Here is a 27662-nt window from a genome sequence, read left to right on the forward strand (position 1 = left end):
TTTTTTGTATACATGTAATCTTTGACATTGTACCTTCATGAAATACTATTTTTTACCAGAATAAGAAAATTCTACGCAAGATATAAAACTAAACATTTGGTAGAGGTATACTGTTAAGTTGTTAACTTCCAAATCCCTATATTTTCGTTCTGCCCCCCCCCCCCCCCCCACTTTGTAAAGCGATCAAAATATATGAGTGCATATAGTTACATTTTTTTCATCAACTACTCAGTACTTACTAGTTATTGTTTTAAAAAAAAATAATAGTTATTGTTTTTTATTTTAAAAACCCTACATGTATAGATGTGAAGAAGAAAATTGTACCTCAATGTGCTCAATTTCTCAAATTAAAAACATTCAAAAATTTTATTTGTCTTCTCCATTACAATTAAATGACTGTTATTTACTTCGCGTACAAACCAGGATAATTTTCCGCTGTGATATTCTTAGGAATAGCGATAATTACTTTATCCCCGCAACAGAAATGTGTCAGAAATATGGAAACTGTTTTAAAGATGTCGTTTTTATTTACTCGTGTCTGAAAAACTATCAAAATTGATGTAGATTTCACATTATTTATTGTATAAAGAGAGGGAGAGTAGATATATACAGAATACTGTGGAATCATTAAATTTCGTGGGGGCCAATTTTCGTGGATGACTTAAATTTTACAGATTCGTGGGGACGTAATTTCGTGTTTTCATATATATCTACAAAAGGGAATATGACTTTATTACCCTAATTCATCAATTCGTGAAGGATGTTATTTCGTGGATGAGAGGTACCCAAGAATTCCACGAAAAATGAGCCACCACGAAATCTAATGATTTCACAGTATCATTATTTTATTTTGTTTGTACAAGTATTTAACATACTCTAATTCATAGAGATTTTTTAATGTTCAACCAAAATTTCAGCGTCAATTGTAGAATTATAAGCAAGATACAGAGCTCACAGTTCGCCAAGGTTTGATTCATATTTTGTTCACATGAGTTTATTACATTCAGCTTATGATTTTTAACTTGGTATTTCCTATTCAGCATTTAAAATGGAAAAAAAGAATGGCCTAAGATTTTATATTCTTTTATTCACTCAATACCAGTTCACTGGTATTTGAGGTTCAAAATCAGTTTATACAAATGTACACAAACACAGTGAAGGATCACATGTACAGTAGGAGTAATAATGACGAAAAAATGTTAAGTTTACAATACAATAAGATGTTAAAGTTGGTTTCTGAACGAACAGACTTTGAAAATTTTCTCAATAAATATTGACAAATTTTTTACTTTTTTAATCTTTAGTTTTTAAGATCTGTGTACAAACATAGAATTGTGAGCAAATCTCTGTATCTTGCTTATAATTTGAAGCTTAACACTCAAATATGGTTAGTTATTAGAAATTGAAAACAATTAAACACAAGAAACATTCACTATAACAAATAAAGAACACAATTTATTTTTTCGAAATGAATCATATAGATACATGTATATACCTACATATTTCCGTCAGCAATGTCAAACTTTATTTAAATTGAATAAACTCGAGAAAATGCCGAGCATCGCAACAAAACCTATTGCATTAATCTACCATTACGCAAAAGATAATGCCGATCGAATTACCGGTAGAATGAATTGTATTTCATTATTTTTTAATACATCAGATTTTGCTTAATTTGCGCAGGTAAACAGTTAACTGTTTGATTTACCAAAGTCTCTGTTTGATTTGATACGTAAAAATCACGAAATAATACAGACGATTGTTCCCAGGTTACAAGCAGAAATAATGAAAACGAAACGAAAATCGGAACAAGCTAACACCAACGTCATGTGTGAAAACTGTCAACGCATTGAAATATTTAGCCTCAATTTACTTCACAAAATCGGCAACGATATATTTTGCATGTTTCAAAAATTTCCCTTCATACGCGAACTGTTGCACAACAAGCAAATTCATCATAGTCAGATCGACCCTTTTTCTTATAATGTCATGGCTGCTTTAAACAAAGAACCTCGTTTTAGATGTATGGAATACGAGTCTAGGTAAAATGGGTATGCAAACCCGGGCCGTGGCAAAATAAAAGCCAAGGCAGATCGACAATCGTCAATTCCAAATACGCATTATTTTGCAGCAATATTTACAGCGAATACAAATATACTAGTCCATCAAATATCCTGATATTTTAATGAGATTGGCAGATTAATATCTGCCAATCTTTGTTTTGCCCAGACCAAGTCTTGCCTACCCATTTTACCGGAAGCCGGATTACCGGATGCCGAGCCCGAAGCTATTAAACTGATTGAAACACCCATTTCCTTTATTATTATTTTCGTAATAACTCAAATTTGACACAGAATTAGCACTTAATTTTTGCAATTTATATTTTCCTTCCCATAAGGATAATTTATGCTAAACTACGTTGAATTAGAATCAGTAGTTCTTGAGAAGAAGATTTTTAAAAATGCACCCCCCTTTTTCTACAGTTTCAAGGTTTTCTCCGCTTTGAATACAGATCGGACTTTTATTTTTGCAATTTATATTCGCCCTCACATAAGGATGCTTTGTGCCAAATTTGGTTGAAATTGGATAAGCGGTTTTAGAGAAGAAGTTCAAAATGTAAAAAGTTTACAGACGGACAGACAGACAGACAGACGGACAGACGGACAGACGGACGACGGACAAAATGTGATCAGAATAGCTCACTTGAGCTTTCAGCTCAGGTGAGCTAAAAAGTCATTAGGATTGAATAGCATTTCCAGAGGATTATGCTTTGTCTTGAACCTCTGACAGAAATCAAGTTCAAGGTCATTGCACATCCTTCAACATACAATTACTCCAAGGATGAGGTTAAACACAGACAATGTCAGGGGGAAAGATAATATAATATCTTCTGGACAAGAATTGACCGTGATTTTTTTACCTACAAAATTGGTTAAAGGTCACTGCACACCCTTGCCTACAGGCACTCTTTTGGTAAAATTTGAGCCAGATTGGGCTAAGGGGAGAAAGAACACAGTCATGACAAAGATTTTATACAGGTCTGCTTTGACCTTAACCTTTGACCTAGAATCTGAGTTCAAGGTCACTACACATCCTTTACAGTTCTGTATTAGCCAAAAAATGACTTCAAAATGCTGCTTCCTGTCATAAGGACAGGATCTCCCCAAAGCAAGTGGAACCCCAAAGCCAGATCCTTGATCCTTAATTATACAACCTTACAATTTTGTCAATTTGTCACAAGCACTTACACACTCCCAGAATCGCTGCTGATGCTCCCAATACTGCCGTCCGTCGAGTCCTTGCTAGGCTGCTTCACCAGTCCCCGCCCTGACAGCACCTCCTCGCTTCTCTGTATGGAGCTCTTCTTCTTGCCGTCAGTCAGCTGTGACGCGCTGCTACTCCGGCGCTGGAGACCAATCAGTGACCCGATCTTGTGACCAAGGCTAGGTCTACGTCTCCGCCCCTCTGTCACGCATGAGCCTACCTCGGAGTCAGACATGCTGCCGCTACTGCTCTGCTTCTGGAAGCCTTGACTGTCGCCCGTGGGGGTTCGCACTGACGGCTGTTGTGATCGGGGTATCGTAGACTTGGTGTTTATTTTTTCTTTGAATTGACTGAAAATAAGAAGCAATGTGTGAAATGAAATGATAAATACTAAACTGCTATGACCATTTTAAATATTTTTTGGCAGTTGATATCAAAAATTATTTTTTGAACATAATTAAATGTTTTTAAATTTGTTACTTCCAAAAGAAACCAGCATTTCATTGTATGATACAATAATTTGGGGTATTCTGAATCACCCATTTTTGTAATTCTCTGGTCTGAAATATTGCATTACACAAAACATCAATGCAAAAAAAAAAAACTTTTAGACTGTGATCATCAGCAAAATATGTGTCATCTGAACTTAAAATTCAAACAGAAAATATGATATGCAAACAAATCAATTCGTCTAAAGGATTTTATCAACAAATTAGCTAATTTGAAAATGCTGTTTAATATTTATCATCTGTAGTAAAGACAATAAAGCCAAATGCATAGACAATGTAGTAAGCATAAATTCTCTCTCCTGAATGATTTGTCTGTGTTTCAACATGAATGTGTGTAGACTAGTGTAGAAGGAATATTATATTAACTGTAAAACAGATAATGCAGATACATAAGAATTAGATTTTAAATAGAAAAAATATGAATTTACTTACCTAAATTTTCTGTGAGGTTTTTCAGACTGAGTAGAGCGAACACTTATGGTGCTAACTTTTGAGATTTCGGAGATATCACTATCAGCATCACTAGGGATATCATAATCATCTACAAAATATCATATATATATCATTAGTTAAAATGCATGCAAATTTAAATTGTATAAACTATAAACACAGATGATTTACATATTTATTACGTACCCTTCCTTCTCCCACGTGAAGGGTCTCTGTCATACAATGGGTACCCCCTTTCTCTGGAGATTGACCTGTCGTAAGATGACCTGTGACGACCCCTCATAGCCTCACTGTCAGAGAGGTTAGGGGTCACACTTCCAGGTCGCATTCGACTCTTTATCTGACGAGCTCTCTCTTCTAAATCTTTCACTACTGAAAAGGGAAGAAGTTTAAATACATATAAATTCTAGTTTGGTTTGCAATCTGCTAAAACTTATTGAAAGTGAATTGATTGATACACAAGTAGATCGATCTTTATTTTTGATACTCAGTATATCAACATTCTTTGCAAGAAAATTAATGTTTTCATCTTTTGTAATTACTTATGAATCAAGCATTTAACTCAATGTTTGATACAGAAATGATGTTATGACAAGTTGTTGTTCAACCATTAGGTATCAACTCAAAATTCTCCATAGTAAATACACTAACCTCTGTCTCGACTTTCCCGCTGGGCATCAGTTGGAATTGCAGGCAGCTGTCTCTTTTTGGGAGAGGGTGTATTGGAAGGAGAGTTGGCCATCAATGAGCTGTCAAACAATGAAAATATCATAATTATCCTAATAATAATAACATCATAATTATCATAAATAAACATATCATCCTAAGTTACATGTACATACTTCTATATAGGGATAAAACCGTTTGGAAATATAAATTCAACTTAATAGCATTTTTTATTAAAATGTCGCTAAAAGTCATGCACATGGTATGTATGTAATTATGTATATTCAGAAATGGTCCAAATCAAACCCACACTAACTTAATTGTTGAAAAATCAAATATTGCCAAATATTGTACGACATGCTAATGCTAATCTGTTTACAGTGAATGTACTTTGAAATATTCCCACTCAGAGGTAAAAAGGCACATAATCAAAGTAACAAGTACCTAAGGTCTGGTGGGGAGAGTGAGCGAGATGCGTTTTCAGGCACACGATGGTAAGAAGAAGAAGGTGTCCTTGACCTATTTCTAGGGTGCATGTCTGGAGTTTTGGGGGACGCTGTCCTGGGCAGGGAGCTCTGTTCCCCGGGGACAGACAGCTTTTCCACAGCAGTCTTCGGGTGACGGTGAGAATGCTCATGTTCTTCTCGACTTGTAACTGAAACGATTATTATTTCTGAATTATTCAATGAACAGAAAATCATCGTTTTCATAATCACACACTGGAAAAAAGGTTTAGTTTAAATGGATCAATTAAATCAATTCGCAATTTCTATACTGTGTAAAGTATCAAATCATTTGCCCTGGTTTGCATGCATGATTAATGATATGTTGATTATTACATCAATGTTGAGTAAAGTAAATGAATGCTACAAGATGTTCTTGCAGAGTTTACAAAAATCATCAATTAAAATTTAAAATTCAAATAAAATTTAACAACTATTCCTTCTTCATAATTTTTTTGAAAAAATTTACTATGGGTAATTCCAAAATCAATTATCAAACACATTCACTCCAGGGCCAGGAATATCAAAGCTCTGACAGCCGGTCAACATGGAGGGTATTTTGTAGACTGCTCATCTCATACAGATGATTCAGAACAACTAATCATAGAAAAAATCTATGTCATTCTTCTATATCAAAATTATTTGACATACACTGCTTTACTAAATGTGTCCATCACCAACATGCAAAAAAACAATAAAAATTCCAAAATTCCGGAAACCAAACAACCCAATGCCTCCAATGAACTGGACTAATCTAAATAAGAGTTGGAAAAAATAAAGCCAAGACAGATATTACATGAACCTCCATCTGAGAACCTGATCATTCAGAGAGTATACTTCCAACATGACAACTAGGAAAGAGAGGTCGAAAGAAGGAAAGTTTTTCTAATCCATCACCCAGAAAAATCCTAGAATGTGTCAAACAATACCTATAGCTTCTCTTAGCCTAGCAAGGGGATCTTCCCTAGCCAGGGGAGAGATTTCTGGTCGAAACTGGCTCTTAAGAATTGGAATAGGTCTTGTGCGTGTTCGTGAGTATTTATAGTCTGTGGGGTCAGACAAATCGTCGCTGCCTGCCGAACTACCGTATGAACTACAGGAACTAGTTTTATCCAGACCTCGGCGAACCTCAGCTGTTACACAACAAGTTTGTCTCAATCATACAGTTCTCCATAAAAATGATATACATTCAAAACAAAAATTGAAAAAAACCATGGTGATTTTTCCAAGATATCTGCATATGAAACAATTTATCCAGTAAGATTTGCAATAATCTATTTTTCACAATCATTTTATAAATCACAAAAATACAACATGCAAAAATCTCATTGGTATTTGTGTTTTACTTCTAGTATATAATACTATTCAAATCGGATAAAACAACTTACGTATATAAAAAAAAAAAGATTTCAGATTTACTTCATTCTCATAAAATTTGCAACATGGGCTGAAAAAAGTTATTTGGTTAACCAGGTTTACCTGGAACACTCCTCGCGAACCTTTCGTCTACATCAAACTCCGATATATCACTGTCACTGTGACCCCTGGAACTGACCGGGGGGGATAAGTGATCTTTCCTTCCATAGTAAGCCTCCTGTTGGGTTTTCTGTAAAACCAAGAATACCAGGTCAAACACTCTCAGGATTATCAGAATGAAAACTTTCAAGGAATCTGCTCATACACAATAGATTTTTGAGCATGAGAGAGCTTAAAACTATAGAAAAATAGAATATGATCTGATGAAAGTAAAATTTCTCTCTGAATATTGAAACCAATCCATTTAGGGAGATAGAACACCATTCGAGCTTCACAGGATTTGATTACGTGACCAGCCAACTTCATATCTCAGTGAACTTTTTAAATTGCTATTTATTTCTTAAATAAGCATGAAATTTTTTTTTCTAATACTTCTGAATTAAACTTCCTATTTCCCCTGTGTGATACAACTCACAGCCTGACAGACTTACAGATCTTGGTGAGGACTGGGGTAAGGGTATACTGTTCTCATCATGTTGTGACAAGGGGTACCAGAAGGGGTCATCTTCTAAGTTTGCACTGTGTAGATCCAGAAGCACCTGTTGGAAGAAAACAAATTGAATACATTTAGAACACAAAGATTTCTTTTTAAACAGAGCACTCAAAACAGAATAGAAGGAACACGATACAAAGGTATTAAGTATATGTAACTCACTTCTCCCATAAATTCATTTGGTCCCATTCTGTCATAATCCCACACAGTTATTTCTAGCAGCAAGTTTTGAAGATCCTCTGATGTAACACCATAGTACATAAATGTTTGGTTCCAGGTGGGCTCATTGCTGTTCATAATTGTTTTAGTTCGACGTCTACTTTTTTCACTGAAAACCAAACCAAACATATCTGTCAGAGTTATATAAGGGATCTTCTAAAAAATCAAATTTATCAATTTTTTTTTTATATATATAATTTTGAAAATTATCTTTTCAAATTAATGCCTTTTATCTTGACACAAAGTTTAATTTTACTACCAATATGTTAAACTATTTAAGCTATATATAGGAGCATCATCAGTGCGGCAAACTGACCTTCTGTCTGGAAGAAGGTAGACTTTGCAGTATGGGTGTCTGAACTGGCCTTTAGTCGTTGGTGGCAAGTTAGTAGCACTAATAAGGGTCACTATCAGCTCCTGTTCTTTCATATTATACCACAACTTCACCTATGTAAAAGCATCATTGTAATTTAAAACTAAATGCTCCAATTAAAAAAAAAAAAAACCTTTCAAATATTTGGGCTAGTACACAGAACAAAGAATATATAAAAAAAACATTACTGTAATTTAAAACTATGCTTTATTTAAAAAAAAAAAATAACTTTCAAGTTTCTGAGCTAGTGCACATAACAAAGAAAAAGAATACATGTATAAAAGGGCAAAATGAGCCGAAATCCATTATGAACGAGTATAAAGAAAGGAAACTCAGATCTGCAGACAATATTGTATGCAATAAACAGGAATCTATACTACTATATTAAAATAATAGAATTTTTGGGCTTTAATACTGAGAAATCGATGAGTACTGTACGTCTTTTGTTTCATATATTTTAAACATCATTGGTACTTGAAGATTACCAATTTGTTTTTATTTTATCTTAATCAAGATTTGCTACTTAATAATCAACGAAAATTCCATTAGAAAATCCAGAAATCTTTTGGATTTTTTGGATTTTACAATCTTGCGCATGCGTATTACATTCACGCTAAATCATGGTAGGCTCTTTAGTTTATGTTTCCACAATATCACATTTGTATGGATAAACTCAGAAACAATATTACAAATACATGTAAATTTTCATTGAAAAGGACTGCGAACGATAGCATTGTCTAGCCGCCTAACTAAAATTTGAAGGCATTTAATAATTTTATTACAAATTTTGTTTTGTTGCGAAATATTTGGATGTAAAATGTAGGCAGGAAACGGGCGTTAGTGTTTGCAGTTCTTTGTCATATATTTTGTTCATCAAAGGAAATATGGGAGATAACGCTAACTCAGCGCATTTAATATCAAAATGGTGTGTAAATTCGAAGCGAGTAAAAACGTTGGTGAAAAAGTGTTGAATTCTTCCAGTACCTGATTCTTCAATAATATGAATTAAATTTTTTGGTGGAAGGAATTTACAGCCTCAAAATGGTTTGTTATAAATAATTTGACTGTTATTTTCAATGCATCTTCATTAATTTTCTCCAAAATCGTTTCGGAGTGATTTTGCAATTTTTTGCAACATTACGGGTATATGGGAGGCATTTTAACTGCTGTGAAGGACTGTGCCGAGACACAGTTAGATGAAATTAATAGCGTTATCGTATACTTAAAGCTTGGTTATGTAAATGTCAACAATATGGTGTGTCGATGTATCTATTTCGTAAATGTTCTATATTATATGCAAAGTCAACCCATGCACGCATGGGTCAAAGTCTAGTATGTTTTAAGAAATTTGCCAAAACAGCAAAATAAATACCATGAAAGTCACAAATGGCAAAAAAGAAACAAACTTTTCTATTCAGGAAACTTCATATTTTTTCATTATATTTTTCAACATTTTTTTGAACTCATTTCTTTTTTGGCACTCAGAAATGATGCAATTTTAGCAATCCTTCCAAAATGAGACAAGCTAAATTAAATTATAAATTATTTGGCTGTAATATCATAACTTATTTACTTGTATTTCCTTTATTAGTAGACCTGCTATAAAGCAAAAGTTATATTGTATAAGGATGCTTTATAACCTTTGTGGTGGGAATCTTTTTACCTGAATTTTGCCCATTGACTTGGGTGTCAGGGATCGTGATCTCGGACTTGTAAAATTTGGGGCTGTCTCTGAGAGATTTACTCTTCTTGTGTGGCCATTGGTAATATCTAATTGAAAAAGTGAAAAATAAGTACTGTATACAAGAATATATTTGCCCATGTTTTGTTTTTGGCCCTTTCACCCTCATTGTCAGCAGGAAAATTTAAGACTGGGCAAAGAATATACCGTAGTTGTTATTTTTTACTTTCAATCCATATCAATATCTCAAAAAGTGTCTGATTCCACCTTGATAAATAAGGATAAGAAATACTGTAAACGTATTATATTTTGCGTGTACGATATTTTGCGGAAAACAGTTTTTGAACAAGTTGGTGTGGATTTAAATTAGCGTATTCCCGAATGTGACTATTCTTATATATATATATGCATTTCATTTAGCGACGTACTTGAATTAATTAGCGGAAGCCACATTCTGCCAAAAATGCCAAAAAGAATACACAGCTAAATGAAATACATTTACAGTATATACTGACCTGCGGCTCTCTTGCCTCTTTTGTCATGGTCCAGCGGACTTCTGCGAGTATTGTGATCAGTTTGTTGTAATCCAGGTGGGACTTCACCAGAACTATCAGAGTAAGAACAAAGATATCAATATATGGCATACTCACTGACTTTTACAACGCACTTCAAAAAATTAAGCACTTTGAAAAATTTTTCAAAATCTCCACAAGTTGTCTGAAATATAAAAGCCTCTGCTAATGCTAGGCTGTTATATGCCAAAATAACATCATTTTACCTCAGAGGTTATTCTGCAACATGCACGAAAACTCGTACTTTATTTCTTTTTTAAGTCAAGAATTTATGATTTATACAAATTTTTCAAAGTGCACATAATGGGGTCTTTAAATGTTAGTGAACACTTGTAACTTCCTTAATTGAAATATTTAGTTGACTTTTTCAAAGAGCATTGCCACAAGGCACAGAGAATCATTTTTCAAAGTAGAGGAGTCTGACAAAAAGTGGAAGGAAGGCCGGGTCAGTTGACTTAAACATTACCCGGTATTTCATTTATTTTTCTGTAGATTATTTTTTTAAAAATTAAGGTACAGTTATTCAAAAGGTGGACAGAACAAACACTATTGCAGTTTTCTGTCCAACTTTGATGCAGGGGTATATCCATAAAAAAAATTAAGATTCATTTTTTTAATAGCTGGAAAGAGTGTCATTTTGCCATTTCCAAAGGGCTTTGAATAATCATAAGACTTTAATCGGAGAAAATACAATGCATGGTTGTACTTGGAAACTTTACGGTATTTGAAATCAAAATACTTCACATTTTTTACTTCATTAAGTTTAATAGAGTAGTTTCGAAAGGAAGCTGAATATAACTTTTAACCATATAAGGTACCTCCTTCTTTCAGAAAGACCAACAGACTGATATAAGTTGGTTTTCCGTTGATTATGATTTGACTGCTCACCTGGCATTGCGGTTAACAATAAGCTCCACTTGTGGTTCTTGTTTAGACTCCATGATGATGTCTCGAACCTCCTCAAATGTAGCTCGCTGTAAGCATCTTCCATTGAACTCAAGGACCTCATCACCTACAAAGTAGACAGAAATAAAAGTCCCATAGATAAACCTTACACGCAGTTAATCATTTTGAAGTTTTTCAGAATTTCTTTGGTTCTGTCCTAAGGGGATGGGACATGGAGTGGGGTTAATCTAATAAATAGGTTAGACTTATGAAAATTAAAAGAATAATTTGATCTTATACATGCATTTTGCTCATAATTTTCCTGTGTTCTTAACCTACAAAGTCAATAAGTTTGAATGGAAGTCTTAACAGGTCATAGTCTTCAGCCAATAGAATGGTCGGGATTGATTGACAAAAAGACATACCAGATCAATATGACTAAGATCTTTATTTATCATAGGCATGCAGGTCTTTGTTCATAATGAGCACAGTTTACTTGCTATATTGAATCATTACCATATATATACTGATAAAAATGAATAAATGATATAATTAATCCCTCTCAATTTGTACTTTTCAAAAGTGGTTGTTTTACCACGGACGAAGAGCCAAGTATCATAGATCAAGAAAAGTAGGCAGAAAACCTGACGATGGACTACACTGACCTATATATATCTGACTCTCCAAATACATATAATGTGTATTGAGGCAAAAAAAAAATCAATGAGCTGCTAGCTGACAACAGTGCTGCCATAGCTCAGCATTCATGCCATTTAGAGCAGAAACCTAGTGTGTTCCATGGAACAGTTTTTGACCCAAGAACTATTCTTAACAACAACCTCTCAGTCCTCTGAGTGAACTAGCTAACTTAAGCTGCACACCCTCTTTAATTTAAACAGAATGTTGCAACTGAATTGGGCTAGATTGCAGATTCTGTTAAACAGATCTACAGCAGTTGGCTATAGAATTTACTATTAACTACCATCTCACCAGCAGTATTGAGCTAAAAATGGCTAAAAATAAACATGTGACCAAGTCTTGATGAAACCAAATGGCAGCTTATCTGCCGTTTCTATTGACAGAAATGCAGCAAATGTCTTGGAGGAGAAATATAACTATCCTTCTCTGACAGACTAGGAATGAATAATGTATGAAAAGTACAAATATCCCATATCGCCGAGTCAGGAGAAACTTGAATTAGCATGTTCCGCGATAAAGAATATGGTCCCTTGAGCACCGTAATATTCCCATTACTTGTAAGACATAAACAATGCAGGCTGGTGATTCTCCAAATCTGCACTAAACAGTATCTTCTGGTGTAAACTTAATGTCTATACAAGGTAAAAAGTATTGTATGTCCCAATCATAACTTATTTAAAGGGTAACAATTCAATAAGCTTTATATCACTAAATTCAGTACACCGGCCATTCTAATATTTGACTTAATTTTGATTTCATATTGTTGATTTATAATCATAACCCTGTGTTTTGGGGGGTTATTTTTGTAATTTGGTGGGAATATTCGAAAGAGCAAAATAAATCTATTTTTAGGCAAGATACTTTAAACACATATTCTATATTAAATATTTCAGGCATAATGTTGTAGGTTTTGAAGAAAATGTAATTCTGTGTTCTATCAGTAAAATTGATATCCTGCAATGGAATCAAAAAATTACCTTCTTTGATTTGGTCCATAGCAGAATATTTTAAGGGTATTGAACTGTCAGAAAAAGACTCTGATTACCACAAAAAGTGTGATGGTAAGTAGTGTTAAGTAAAGCAGCTATAATCTAGACAAAACATTTATTTGGTCCTTCATCATTTTAGAATCAACATTCACAGTCAACCCATGATATCCGTATGATGGTACAGCACCATTCTTGATGTTGATACAGAGACCCTAGATCTATATAGGACCATGAGTCTTGTACTTCAGTAAACCTGCATCGCTCTTGCAATATGATTCTGGAACATTTGAAATCTCCCCCTTCAATAGTTTTCCACATGCACTTTTGCCTGTCCATAGCCTTGCTAATTGCATGTCTTTCAGGATTTAGCCCTTCTCTTTAACCTCATTTTGCACTACCAAAAGATAGGTCTCTTTTGGATTTTGCTTATCCATCTTGTATAAGAAACCTTGACAATGACATTTTACTCTCTCCTTAAAAAAATACCACTGCCTTATGTTATAATTGACTATTTCAGAAATCATGCTCACTTTTTGTGCAAAATTCTTCTAAGTATATTTATTCATAGTCTTGATTAGTTATTATTGGTCTAATTAAAAGTTGCCACGAAGCATATGTTCTGTAGTCCTGATAGCAATGCTGAGTCCACCCAGTCCATTTACTTTAATTTTCATTGCTTTTAATGCTTAATGCTTTTAGCTTTTCAGATACTGTGGTGTATATATACAGTAAAATACCATTACATGTGCAGCAAACCCGCTTATAATAAATTCACTATTACAATGAAGTCAGCTTCATTCCTCCAAGTCATTAACATATCATAAACTCAATGGTAATAACATTTAGTTATGTGTAAAAAGAATCAAAATTGTTTTATTTGGCACTTTGCTTTATGATTGTTTTGCTGTACTATATTGCCATTGATGCTTTCTTTTGAGGATACTATTCAGAGACTTAATAGCCCAATACTTTTACTCTAATCTACACTTTAATGTTCCTCTCTGTTTGTTAAAATATAAGAATGCAATCAGGAGTCCATTATAAGTATCAATATATAATGTTCAAAATGTTTTAATATATAGAGTGCAAATAACTCAAAGGTTGTATCAGTTCTGTACAAAATTATGGCTTCACTCTAGTGAGATCCTATTGGACCTAATCATTCCTGTACAGGCATCAGATCCTATTACATATCAAACTGATATCAAAAGAGCATTTAAAAGGTTAAAAGGAAATTTGCATCACTTGTTTAATATAATAAGCTAGTCTGAATGATGACTGAACACCGATGGCCATTACAAGCTGTCAGCCAATCAGGTTTCTCATATTTTTGATCCCTCTACATGGTACTATGATTAATACAGATGGCCATATCACATATAACTTAATGATAAAAACTGTAATATGGCAGAATTACCATTCAAATGGGACACCAGTCTCTCACTAGTAAAAATTGTTGCTTCTTATCTGTGGCCTTAAATATAAGTACAGCCCAGTATATGGTGCACTTTAAACAACTCCTTGTTGTGTTTCAACTGAATAGGTATAATTTTCAATAAAGTTTCCAAAATTACCTGAATAAATGCTAAATGACGCACAAGTCACAATTTTCCCAATGACATTTTCAAAAATTTGGTGCACTTATTTGGTGATTAGTCATAAAACAGTGAGCAAAGAGCTCTAATTCAAGTTACAATAAAGTCATCTGAAATACAAATTTTGGTTTAATAAGAAAACGCTTCAAAGTTCTAGCTTTTAAGTTAATTACATACCTGGACGTAGATGGCCAACCGTGTCAGCTATACTGCCCTTTTTGACTTTGGTGATATATGCACCATGCTGTCCTAGAGGTGTCTCTCTACCTCCCACAATGCTCAAGCCTAAAAAATAGAAAGTAACATTCCTCATTAATGAGACTCTATAGCTATATAGGCAATCAGTATCGATGCAGCAATGATTTCACTGTCAAAATACAATAATCAAGCCTAAGATTTTTAAAAACTAAAATGACTAATAACATAACATCTGTGCAAATTATTCAGATTAGTAGAAAATCTTTCGATTTGTACAGTATATATATAATCTGCCATCTCTCTGTATGTGTGGCTTTCCATTTGTCTGTCCCATTGGTAGCATGAATTGACATGTTACCAAATGTATTGGTTCCAATTAATCAGAGAACAAAAGCATGGAAGTTGCTTTTATAATCAAGAAGTTGACATTTTGATCAATCAGAGTGGGGACGGAGTAACCATTAAATGCATGCCTCACTTCATCAGCTCCTACACTGCATGTTTACAAAATGGTACAAACAGTAAACAGGTGTTATAAACAAAGAAAAGGTTAAACAATAAGTAAAGAGGATAAATATGTTTTGAGCATTTCAAAGCTGATGACATTTATATCAATAGGATTGTTGTAGCTATTTCCCACCTATTTTTACATTTGTTTACAATCATCTAGCCAAACCCTTTTCATCTTTTGAAAAAAAGGTGTCATCGTGCAGTAGCATTTATATGTTAACAATAAGGATTCCCATATGGGTGCTTTATGCTGAGTTTAGTTGATATTGGCCCTATGGTTTTAGAGAAGGTGTGAAAATGTGAAAAAATGCTCAGGGGGATGGAAGAACAGACTGATGGAAACAGGACAAGGGCTGATCAGAAAATTTCACTTGAATCTTCTTCTCAGGTTGGCTGAAAAGGTGCCTGACAGTTATGAAATCAGAAATATTTGAATGTTTTAATTTCCCTTCTAGCAAATAAAGATGGAAAGCAAGACAAAAGACAACCATGTGTACATTGTAATTATCTAAAGATGTTTATCAATGAATTATTATTTTTTTTTTATAATGAGAAATTTGAACTGACTATAATTTCAAGATAAAATGAATTTTAAAAAATTAATAAGTTCTTTGTATCTAAGCAAATCTGAAGAAAAAAAAAACTAAATTGTCCCAGTCCTACTGGGAAAGAGATAAAAACTAAGGGACAAAAGTGCCCTTTTGACCCCAAATCACAACTGTCTCCGTGAGTGCATGCATACATGGTCAAATAGCTAGATCTATAGGTCTCATATCATTATTAAGGAAGCTCAGTTATAAAATACATATGGAGCTTACCTAAAATTGCACAGTCATCTTGCCTTGCTCCATCAATGGTTTTTTTAAGAATCATGTGACCTACATATGTTGAGCCATCTGATGACAATTTCCAAGTCACAGGATGCTACAATCCCAGGATTCAGAGCAATCAAATATATTATTACAGTAAGAGTATAAAAACGGAAAAAAAACCAAAATAGGATATTAACATGTGATTTTTCCTTGTCAGCTATATACACTTTTATTTAAAGTTTAATTTAAAGTATGACCATAATTCAAAATGTATTCATGATTTTTCATCTTCAGGAGACCAAACTGAACTTTATACGGTATATCTAATCCATGTGGATATAACATTCGTGTAAAGAGAATTTTATGACAAAAGTTTAATCCCTTTTATTACATGCACTCTTAAAATAGAAAAAATATAATTTTGTAAATTCAAAAAGCTTTAAATTCCAATACATGAATTAAAAGTTTACTGAAAATCACATTTAAATAATCAAAATTTTAAAAAAAGTTGTCAGCATTAAAATACAACATCAAGCATATCTATTTCTGATACACACGGTGCTGCTATTAATAAAAGACGAACTCATGCAAAGTTATAAGTACACCACATTGAAGACAGGATAACCTAAAGCTTGGTAACAATGGGGTCATTTGAAAGCAGTTTTAATATGAGTAAGCAACATTTTTTCAATGGTTGCTTATCATAAATGCACTATCATTGCACTTACAGGAAATGAAATTTCCCCATTATACCCTTTAATCTATTTTTCTTTACAGATATCATGATCATTTATTGTTGAGTTAAAATGCTATAAGTAAGTAGCAACACTTGGGAGTTGACAGCAACCAAAACAGCCAGTAGATTCTTGCTCCTATGTTTTAACAGCGTACTTTTCTGATATATCATAGTTACCTGGTAATCTCTTTAAATAGACAAAATGTATTAAAGCCAGATCCCTATTTTCTGGTGCATCTAATTGGAAAAATATCTACACCGCATGATTTAAACTACTGTGCAAATAGAAAAACGGTCATCTACATTGGAAGTTGATGTCAATATATATTTAGTTCCGAATACTGTTATCAGAAGAAAGGCTCTAACAAACTGACACATATTGGACAGACTCCACAATTTCAATTTAGGAAATATTTAAACATAACTTCTTGTCTTTTGGTCAATGTTCTAGCAATGTTCTAGCAAGTAAATAAAACCGGACTTTTATCTATAGAGTCATGACAAAAAGTATGTATGTGCATGATAATGAATAAAAAAGATATGTGTTGAATAAAATGGCATTCAGAAATTCAATAAGATTTGTGTAATATAAAGTGATCAATAGAGCAAAAGTAATTCCTACAATTTTCTTTTAATTCTGAAGTTTTGTATAGTTCCGTTTCTTTTGTTTTATTTTGTTGTTTTCTTTTTTAATCAAATAGACCACTAGACATGGCTCAGTATATCTACCCATTTCTTTAGGCTAAATCAAGCTCAATTATTTACGACAACAAGTTATGTTTATGATGACGTATCAAAACCTTGACATTGCATGCCTATGTAAAATAGAGGTGTTCCACATTACAAGAAAGAGGTACTGATATTGGCTAGGTAAGTTTTGGGAGGTACCTTTGAACTGTCTTCGTTTAATGTTTGGCTACTACTGGAGTGACCTGTGTCTATTCCAGAGTCTTTCAAAACATGTGTCTCGGTCTCATAAGCAGCCATCTTGCAGCAAACATTGCCATGGCAACATTTTTGACAGCCATTAAAGGTGTCGGGCCTACCAGCTGAATTAGTTTGCCTTAAACTGCTTTCATTTCCCCCTGGAAACATAAAATGGCAAGCTCTAAAAAATGAAGAAAAAAGGGCAAGAGAAACACAAAATTCAAAAAAAAAAAGAGAAGGAAGACCACTAATGCCCAATAAAGATAAAGATACAAAAAAGCAAATGATGAAATGAAAATTTAATTCCACCACCACTAATGCCCAAAAATTCATCATATTTGCCTCATTCCAATTTGTCAAGTTTTTTTTTTATAAGAAACTGGCATTATTGGTACCGGTATATTGGAAACACAATATATTCCACTGAATTTTTTTATGGTTTGTTCTCTTTTGACGTATTATGACTTCACATGATTTACTGCTAAAATTTACCAACTACGACTATACTTCAGCCAGGCCGGGTTGTGAGAGACTGACTATGCATGAGGACTAAATTTACTGTATCTTGGGTCTGGGTCACCTCTCTTGCTTAAATTCTCAAATTGTAATGCACAGGTTTTTTTTAAATGGTTGCCTTTCAGACTGACAGTTAGAAATGATGAATAGTCAGCATAAGTGCAGAATTGACCAAATATGTCCATCATATTAGCAGGGAATGGATGACTGAGAAAGACAAATATAATATTGTAGCTTGGACAGAATTTCCAAGCACCCAGGCTCCAGTATCAATCATCTCCTATAAGCTGACTATATAAAGCCACTTGACCAGATGACAGGTTTTAGGAAATTTAATCAAAGAGTGAGGGTAAATGTGCACATATCCTTGGATATGCACTTTCTGTAATACTTTGGTAATTTATATCACACAGGAATTTTGCATTTTATTTTTCATGAGTTAACTTGCAATATAAAAAATCCAATATATATAATTTTCTTTTCATTTTCTGGATTTTCTTGAAATACTTTTACAGATGAGTTTAAAGTCTATTGATTATAAATCGGTTGGCCTGGGAAAAATTAGTTGTTCCCGTTATGTATGCGTTATGGGTATATGTTACTGGAATGTTACACATTTATCAATAACGGTTGTAACAGTATTTTAATATCAAAACAAATTTATTTTCTTGTTGATTACTGTACATACTATCAGCTTAATGGTTATTTACCAAAAGTGGTGTTCTTCGAGCAAGCAAAATAGACTTGAAAGAGGTCCACAACAAATTCTGGTTATAAAACCAATTCTATAAAATCAATGAAGAAAAATTCTTACTATGTTCATGTAATATATAAATTATTGTAATGACAAATTTTTGGTAATTGGCTGTTACGCAAGTACATTGGAAGCTTTCTATATATTTCTCCTCTCCACGAGCTGTAAACTCGTGCCTAACCACTGTGAACATAATCCAATGGCATGTGTACTGCCTCAAAGATGTCTCCGCTATTTATTGTGCAAATCAATAATGTTCTTGTGAATCTCCATCAATAATTAAATAGCTGTTCAAATATTGTTATAAACAGTTCCCTACAATGTATTACACAATTCTGTAACCCTCTTTCAGGTCCAATGACTTCATTATGCACGTACATGCAATCAGCTCTGTAGGCTGCTAAATGGTAAAAAAGACTGCTTCAAAGGACATACTAATTTTGCATGTTTAAAAGAAATGAGCATTTCGTTATTACTTTAAGTTTTTCATTGCTTTTTTTAATATAAAAACTTAATTTGTTACACAATGAAAAAAAAAAAAAGTTAAAGTCTGACTGAATGCGCATATACCCATACATGTGCTGTAACAACTTTTTTGCTGTGCAAGAAAAAAACTGTGAGGTCCATGAGTACCTCATTTTCATTTGCAAATATGTTTTTACTATGAAGCCGTCTATGTTTAAGATTTTAGAAACAATTAAACTTGATATTGCATTAAATTGTCACCAATAACCATTTTATTTAAAATACTTGGTACACGTATACTGTAGTCAATTCCGAAAAAAAAAATTGATATTAAAAAAATCTGAAGTTGGCGCAGTTTATAGTACAATTGTATATCTGTATATGTAGTGCATTTCCTGTACTACATGCAGTGTTGTTGATTGTGACTGTTTGACAGTTAATGTTAAAATTAAGAGCTTGCTGACAATGGAATCCACAAAATGCTTCAAAAAATGATTTTGTACTACCGGGGTAAGTCTTCGAAAAATTGAGTATGTTTTTATTGGTTTATCAAATGACTATCAATTGTTGATAGATACTACAATTTTTTTTTCAGTTTTAAGATTGAATTTCACTCAATTTGCAGACATTACTTAAACTTGATAAGTTGGAATTTCACCAAGCTATGTGACGTCTCCAACAATATTCGAAGTCCTAAACCTCTTCATTCACAGTAAATTGTCTTAAAATAATATACCAACAGTTTGACACAACTCATGTATAGAAAATTCTCCATATCAGTTGTTATGTTCTCTATTGAGACTGTCATGAGATATACTGTAAACCAACTTTTATTCACGATGGATTTATTTTTGCAATTTACTCCCAATAAACTGTTTTGCGAAAACTAAGGTTTCTTTGTGACCAAGGCATATCCAAACTCATTGATTATTACAAATACATAACAACGATTGGTTTGCTGCGAGAATATTTGCGACGAAGAGGCCCTCACGAATCTTATGGAAATATCTCCCACACGAATAACAACTGGTTCACAGTACCTGAAAATTTCTCTCATTAATATACATGTACACTGTAACAAGATTTTAGGTATGGAAATACATTGTTAGCAATATAAATTGTATGTATATATATAAAGACCATAGAGAATTAGTGTTCCTCTATAAAAGCATTATACTGCAGAATTCTGAAATCGAGTGAATTGATTTTTCAGTATCTGTAAATATAGCTGGTCATAAGCACGTGTGACCACTTTACACAGAATCTTAAACATATTCGTCTCTTTCAGCGACTTGACCGTCAGTACAAACAATTTTGTTTCATCAAATGACATCTTTTTTTTTTATCATTTAACTTTGTTTTTTTATGCACTATATTTAGCTGATAAAAAGTAAGACAATCTCTAAATAAGTGTAAATTCTCTTCAAATGCTGTCTCCTATTTTTTTGATAATACATGTACTGCGTTAAATATATCATAAATATTTTTCATCTTATAAAACTGAAATTTTTCACCTAATAGTCAATGCCCATGTAATATTGAAAATGTGCTGAAAATAGCATGCCCTTTGATGTGTATACCAGGTAATTTATTTTATCCATGAAGACATATTACGGTACCTTTTTAAAAATTATCATTTATAAAAAAACATCAAATATTTTCAAAATAAAAAAATTACACAATCATATTTTATCTATTATGCTTAGGGCCAGTGGAGCATTTCTAATACATGTTATCTGCGATCTTGCATAACAACCGTTGTATGTGCTAGCTGTACATGTGACATCCGTCTAGACACTATATTAATCAGTATAGGCCATAACAAGACGCAGAACGCTAATATAGCGAACTTCAGCAGCCGGAGCATAGTAATCATACTTGTCAGTTGTGTGTTATATATATTCGAACTGCTTGACCTTATATATAAATAAGGAGTAGAATTCATGGTAAAGTTCTTAATCTGAAATAATTAATGTAATAAAAAACAGCCAAAAACAAACACTGCTCATCCTCAGATACAAGCTAGGCCAGATCTTCCCCTCCCTCCCTAGTGAGGCAATATGATGAATTTTTGTCGGATCAATAGCTGTACAAACAACTCGATCTGCAGTTTTCCCAATAGTTCTGCTTTGAAAAGCTAATATTAAGGCAGTCTGGAGCAATTTAGCTTGGAAGCCAGATAAATTTACTCCGTATTATAATAATGCATAGCAACAGAGACAGTTGTGTCCCATCCCAGCACTATACACACAGACACATGGACAGCATGCAAACTCACCGACAGAAACTTTTTAATCTTAGCTGCTAATATCTCATCCTTTCTCCATCTTTCCTCTCCCATTTCTAACTCCCCTAGGCATACATTTGCTGATGCCAGGGATATATAAGGGCCAAATGTTAGTTATAAGAATGCTCAATTCATAATATCTATGCTTTTTTTTTTTTTGCTTCATGGCATGAATTAAGAGAAAGAGAGAAAAAATGATCTTTTGCTTAAATACACCAGAATAATAATTCATATCAATAATAATATCAGGCGTTTCCTGAGACTTGAATAGCTCCAGTGATTGGACAATTAAGAGCTGACCAGAAAATTAAATTCATCATAACAACGACATCAATTTCTTATTCATGAAAATCAGTTTCACAAATGAAAATTCTAAAATCTAGCTGTTATAGAAATTTGAAATAACCTACACCAAAATGTGTTGTTAGCAATTAAATGATGTGTCAATTTGAAATAAAATTATTTTGTTTTAAAGACTTTAAAAGATCATGCAAAATGCCAGTTTTAAACTTGACAATGAAATCACAAGAAATTGTTTCTTTATTTAACATTTTAAATCAATTCCAGGTGTCTCATTTCATTAAAAACAATTATGACTAACCTGATTCTAAATAAGTAAGATCTGTTTTCAAATTGAATCTGTTCAGCATAAACGATGGACTATCTTACTTATACACTGCAGAAATCATTAGAGCTACTTACCTTTTTCACTAACAATACTCTCGCTCTCTTCTTCTCCTTCGTAACTGGAATTCTCTGGGGTGGATCTTATCTCGTCATCGGAACTACTGAGCGAATGCTGTCTCTGCTTCTTGTTCCCCTTGCGGTGTTTGTGGGGTTTTGGTGGGGGTGGTCGGGCACAGTCCGAGGGGTCAGAACTCAGGGAGTCGGCTCGTAGGTTCTCCATTTTTTTCCTGTTGTTGTTGTTATTGTTCTTACTTAAATTCTTCCCTGCAGCAGTACTGGGGTCCAAGTGTGAGGAGACACTGTGTGAGTAACCATAGGGACTGTCAATGGGACGTCCACTCTCGTCCTTTACTGTGGGGGACGCATTTCTGATCTTATGACGCGAGGATACACTCGGTGACCTAGAGGTCTCCCCGTGATACACATCCAGCCCCTCCTTGCTTTTGTCCCTATCCATGGTGGTGGGTGATCTACGGCTAGAACTGGCATCCCTTGGGGGGCGTTCCTGTCTTGAGGATAACCGTCCACTGCTACCACGATCCATTTTCCCTGCGGAGGGAGGTTGCATATTGTTTACTTTAGAAAGAGAGGAGTCTCTTGTCCTTCTTTTGTCACCGTCCAACATGTCGACACGTTCTCTGGAGCCACGAATTGTGTCCTTGTCTGCATAGTCATGGCCTTTCACGCTATCCACCGGAGGTTGCCTGTAGTGTTCAGGGTCTTTGCTACGTTTGTAGACCATGTCGTGCTCACTTCGATGGAGGTCACGGTGCCTTTCATCTCTAAAAATTTAAACACTTTATAGAATAAGAAATTATTACCATATAATAGTACTAAATTAACACAAAAAATCATGTATTAAAATTTATTAAGCAAAATTTGTTTCAATGGGTATTTTGGCCATACTTTCTGAAGCTAGCACATACTCATACCATGCAATTATCTAGCTTGTGGTTTGCATCATTAAATTACTATTATTCAAACAGAAAATATTTTCACTGCAGCAATAGTATTTTTGAGACTATCATATCAAATATATCTTTCTTCTTTTATCTCTCTCTCTTTCTTTCTCTCTTTGAGCAATTTTCAAGCACAGACTTTCAAAAAGGAAATTAAGCCACATATTGATTCGTGGGAAGAGAGGTGCTAGTAGAAACAGTTTATTTAACCCAAAAATCAATTTTATTACACTCTGCACACGCACATGCAGAATTCTGAAACATCAGTCTGTGATTTTATTTTCAAATTGATACTTTTCAAAATGATATTAAAATAGCCACATGAATAGGCTGTCATCAGAACCTAAAATTCAATGGACATGTGTGCATTGACATTACTGGTTTATCAAGTGCTAGAAACTATGTCAGGGCTTAATTTGCCTTGTCTGTTGACGTGCATAGCAATTTACAACTTGCTTCAAAACAAGAAATTTCATGATGCTATATATTGTAAATGTTATATCATCTACAGAGCAATTAAAAATAAGAAACCTCAACGCTTTTTCAGCCTAGCCAATCCCCCATACTAAACCCCCGATCAACCCCAAGGGTAATTATACAGATATTATCGTGATGTTATTTTTCATTCTTTTTTGGAGAAGACTATTGAATCAATGTTAAGGATTGACTTTTCTCTCTACAAGAATGTGTTGAGCCTTTAATATATAATTTAAATACATACACTACAAAGAAATCACATGGCACTGCCATTGTAAGTATATACGGTATAATTATAACAGCTAGTGTATTGATCAAGCTATTTTTACTCCGGCTCTATGACTTGATCTTCCACAATTACGATTATATATGTCTCCTAGTCAGTGATCAAGTTACATTGTTGTTATATTTAGACATCTGAATTAATCACCAGTAAGTGATACTCTCTGTATCATTCACAAAAGTCAACTTATCAAAATTTCTCTTGGATTCTCTCTGGTAAAGATATGATGGCTTGAGACCAAATTAACAGCCAACTGTGCAAGACAGCTTTTTTCAAAATTTTAGGTTTACTATGAAACAGTTACATGCCAAATCAAAACAATGAATTCAATATTTAAAAATAGCTGTCAAATGAGAGAGAGAGAGAGAGAGAGAGAGTGAGAGAGAGGCATGCCTTTGCATGAAAAATTTCTTTAAAGTGTTTTAAACCTTATATTCTGTATTAACTGCATGAATGTTTTTAAAAAGAGAAATGACGTTTGTTACCGGTACATAAGCTATAATTAACTCTCTGCAATGCATGTAATAAAAATTAATTCAAATGCATTTAAAAGTATAAAAGTTCATTTCCAACGATTTTTTTACCGTCCGGTGCAGACTTTGAAAACCAAAGTCTTAAATGATGTTGCAAGTTTTTCACCATGTGAACAATACATTAACATGAAAATATAGTGTCAGCATGTTGGTTATACTGGAACGGCTTAGTATGCATTCGCAGTAAAGAGAAAGAAAAAGTGATATAAGAATATTTTGGGTTGAGGGGCCCCAGAAAAAAGGAATATTATCCTTCTTTTTTATCTATTCTTTGATCAGATGTGAAAAATGGTGGTTTATATGTTTACAGATATATGTATTGTTCACATACTTTTTTTTGCAAAGGAAAGTTCTGTGAAGGAATAAATTATTTTGTGAACATCATGAACAAATTTTATTTTTCATATGACTTTCTCTTATGAACAAAGTTTCAGTCATGCCTCTTCCTCCATTCTGTTTTTTTTTTTTTAATTACTTTTCTTGCGCAAACCAATATGTACAAATCGAACAAACGGTACAGGTTTATAAAAATACGCATCTGAAAATATCCATTTTTCCTTACATTAAATAACCTTAGTTTTTATTTTATAAGTAATGAATGGATTATCTTTTGCACATATAACAAAGTTTTCTGTCATACAGCTCATCATGCTAACAAACTTTGGATCTAGCTTCCAAAATTGCAAAAGTAGCATTAAATACTGCATATATAGCTTTAAGATTATAGTTCTTATGCATAAAAATATCATTTTTAATAGTTGAAAAATAAAATGATTGAAATTCAATACTAGATCCACGAGTTTTTCAGCCTCGCATGATGTCTAACATATTTCCTAGTCAAATGTGATGATCGGCTTTTACTTTAAATTCCTTATTAAGAACAAAGAATTAATACCCATGTAAAATCACAATAAGCAACCTTTGCTGACTTTAGACAAATCTTGCTTTGTTTTTAGATAGTTTTGAATTACAGTAAAACACGGTTATAGCGAACACGTTTATAATGAATTGACAATTACAGCGAAGTGAATTTCATTCCCCAAGATTCTATTTCATGTTGTAAACTTGACGGATATAACAATTACGCTTATAATGAACTTAAATCGCCCGTCCCTGGGACTTCGTTATAAGCGTGTTTTACTGTATATGAATTTTTACCAAAAACTTGGTGCTTAGAGTTTTATAATATATTCTAACAATTTGAATTTTCACTTTACAGTAAAACAGTTTAAAACAGCGGAATCACAGAATAAGTAATCATGTAAATAAGGACTTTACAGTACCGGTATTCTCTTTTCAAAATGGAGTAGTGAAAATGAATGGCAAATGGACATTTAACATAAAATCAAAACAAAACATCTTCCCAATCAGTTTTCGGTTAACTTATTCATCAGCGGGATGTTTAAATTATGTGTAGAAATTTTCTTTCAAACTATATCATGAAAATAGTATGGACAACATTACCTGGGATCTCTAGGCCCATCTCGTACTCGTTTGTCGATGTGACTATCTCGCCCTCTTTTCATATCATCCCTTGGTCCCCCTCGTTCCCTAGACGGATCCCTAGAGCGTGATGGCCCCTCCCCCCTTCCCAATCGTTCACCATGTCGGAATTCTTGAGCAAATCTTCTATCTGTCTCTGATAGCCTTGTTTCACTGTAATGTCTTCTAGAGGCAGGAGAACGGTCACGATTTCTTCCCCGCTCCGGTCCATGTTCCCGTAATTTATCACCATCCTCCGGAGCTAACGCATACTGTTCACTGTGGCGTCCACGACTGTGCTGTGTACTGCCAGTATCCAGCGATGACTGCCTCCTTATGCCCTCCTTTGGGTGAGGTGGTCCTCGCGGCCCAGAGTTCATATTCTCTTTGTCGGACCCTGAAGGAGTTCCGTCTAGTTTCTTTTCGTACAATTTGGGTCTCTTTTCGTTCTGAGGACTTATGTCCACCTTGATTGAACCAGTGTCACTGCCCGACTGAGCATCAATCCCAAGCTGCACTGGCTTGGCCATCCCCCCATGGTACCAAGCACCTGTTTTCGCCAATAGATCCTGTTTTTTGCGACAAAGATTACAGGCCCAGACAGTCTAAAAAAAGAGATTAGGAACAAATCAATCTTTTTTACTATTTTAAATTCTTACAGCATCTTAGAAAACAACATAAACCAATCAAGAGACCCATAAGCTTCCGGCAAATTGTTGATTTCCACTTGTAAGCAATGATTATATAATCATCTATTGCCACTTGGCCAACATTTTGATATCTCCTTTGAATACTTGACTGGTCACCTAATCAAATTGCATACAAATTCTCTCTCAGAAGACTTTAATAGTCTGAATATTAAAAAAAAAAATGTTGATATTTAAGGTACAACACTTACTAAACAATGACGAAGAAATGAAATTCATTATTACTCTTCACTTCTCAGAAATAGAGAAATTCTTCAGTGTACAGCTAATACTCTCATGCAAATCCAACATACTCAATGTCATTTTATTTGAATAAAAAATTTCTTGAGGTTTGAGTAAAAGTTTGCAATTGGACAGAGAATTTTTGTACATATATATTCCTATAATTTGTTTAAAATCTTTTAAAATAAATAATAGAAAGATAATCACTGAATAACTGAATGAGGTTTTGATATTTCAGCAATTGTAATAGAGCCCCTTTTTTTTTTACTTTCGGCGGTATGTAAATATCAAATTTGCTTATCAAAACAAACTGTATGTACAGAAAAATACTGAGTTTTCAGAATGTTTTTTCAAGGTCTGCTCAATTGTGTGTAATCGAAATATAGTCCTGCATCACTAAGTTTGGACATTTTAATGAAATATACAGCCCTGCGTGAATAAATTTTGACATTTTAGTGTCAGTGCGCATTTGTTCAATGTATTTGATATCTATTGGCCAACGACTGGACAGTTAACCATAAAAAGACCCTGCCTTCATCAAATTAGAGTTTGAATAATAGTCCAAGCACTTGTTAAAATGGCTCTAAATGCATCTACAACAGATCTCAATAAACTCTATGTACAATAGGCTAAGTAGCTGTATATACCTGCAACAATGAATTAATCAGAATTT

The 27662-nt window shown here is 33.7% G+C and overlaps 1 protein-coding gene across 6 annotated transcripts in view; it reads right to left on the bottom strand.

The window, feature by feature from the left end:
- The window catches only part of LOC105326339 (regulating synaptic membrane exocytosis protein 2), a 42951-nt gene that overhangs the window by 4333 nt on the left and 10956 nt on the right, over nt 1-27662 (bottom strand). For 3 of the 6 annotated variants that reach the window (XM_011426313.4, XM_011426314.4, XM_011426312.4), the window contains 18 exons: nt 26043-26665; nt 22342-23108; nt 17579-17775; nt 15961-16066; nt 14612-14719; nt 11155-11278; nt 10210-10301; nt 9677-9783; nt 7957-8087; nt 7584-7749; nt 7360-7467; nt 6872-6998; nt 6322-6525; nt 5334-5544; nt 4875-4972; nt 4410-4595; nt 4206-4314; nt 3249-3614 (listed from right to left, as the gene is read on the bottom strand). In XM_011426313.4, coding sequence (XP_011424615.3) covers nt 3249-3614; nt 4206-4314; nt 4410-4595; nt 4875-4972; nt 5334-5544; nt 6322-6525; nt 6872-6998; nt 7360-7467; nt 7584-7749; nt 7957-8087; nt 9677-9783; nt 10210-10301; nt 11155-11278; nt 14612-14719; nt 15961-16066; nt 17579-17775; nt 22342-23108; nt 26043-26665 — 3830 coding nt within the window. Of the gene's footprint in view, nt 1-3248; nt 3615-4205; nt 4315-4409; nt 4596-4874; nt 4973-5333; nt 5545-6321; nt 6526-6871; nt 6999-7359; nt 7468-7583; nt 7750-7956; nt 8088-9676; nt 9784-10209; nt 10302-11154; nt 11279-14611; nt 14720-15960; nt 16067-17578; nt 17776-21630; nt 21720-22341; nt 23109-26042; nt 26666-27662 lie in introns of all 6 variants that reach the window. The other 3 variants (XM_011426315.4, XM_011426316.4, XM_020066405.3) reach the window with 3 other exon arrangements.

Source organism: Magallana gigas, chromosome 5 (assembly GCF_963853765.1).
Source record: "Magallana gigas chromosome 5, xbMagGiga1.1, whole genome shotgun sequence".
NCBI classification, from domain to species: Eukaryota; Metazoa; Mollusca; class Bivalvia; order Ostreida; family Ostreidae; genus Magallana; species Magallana gigas.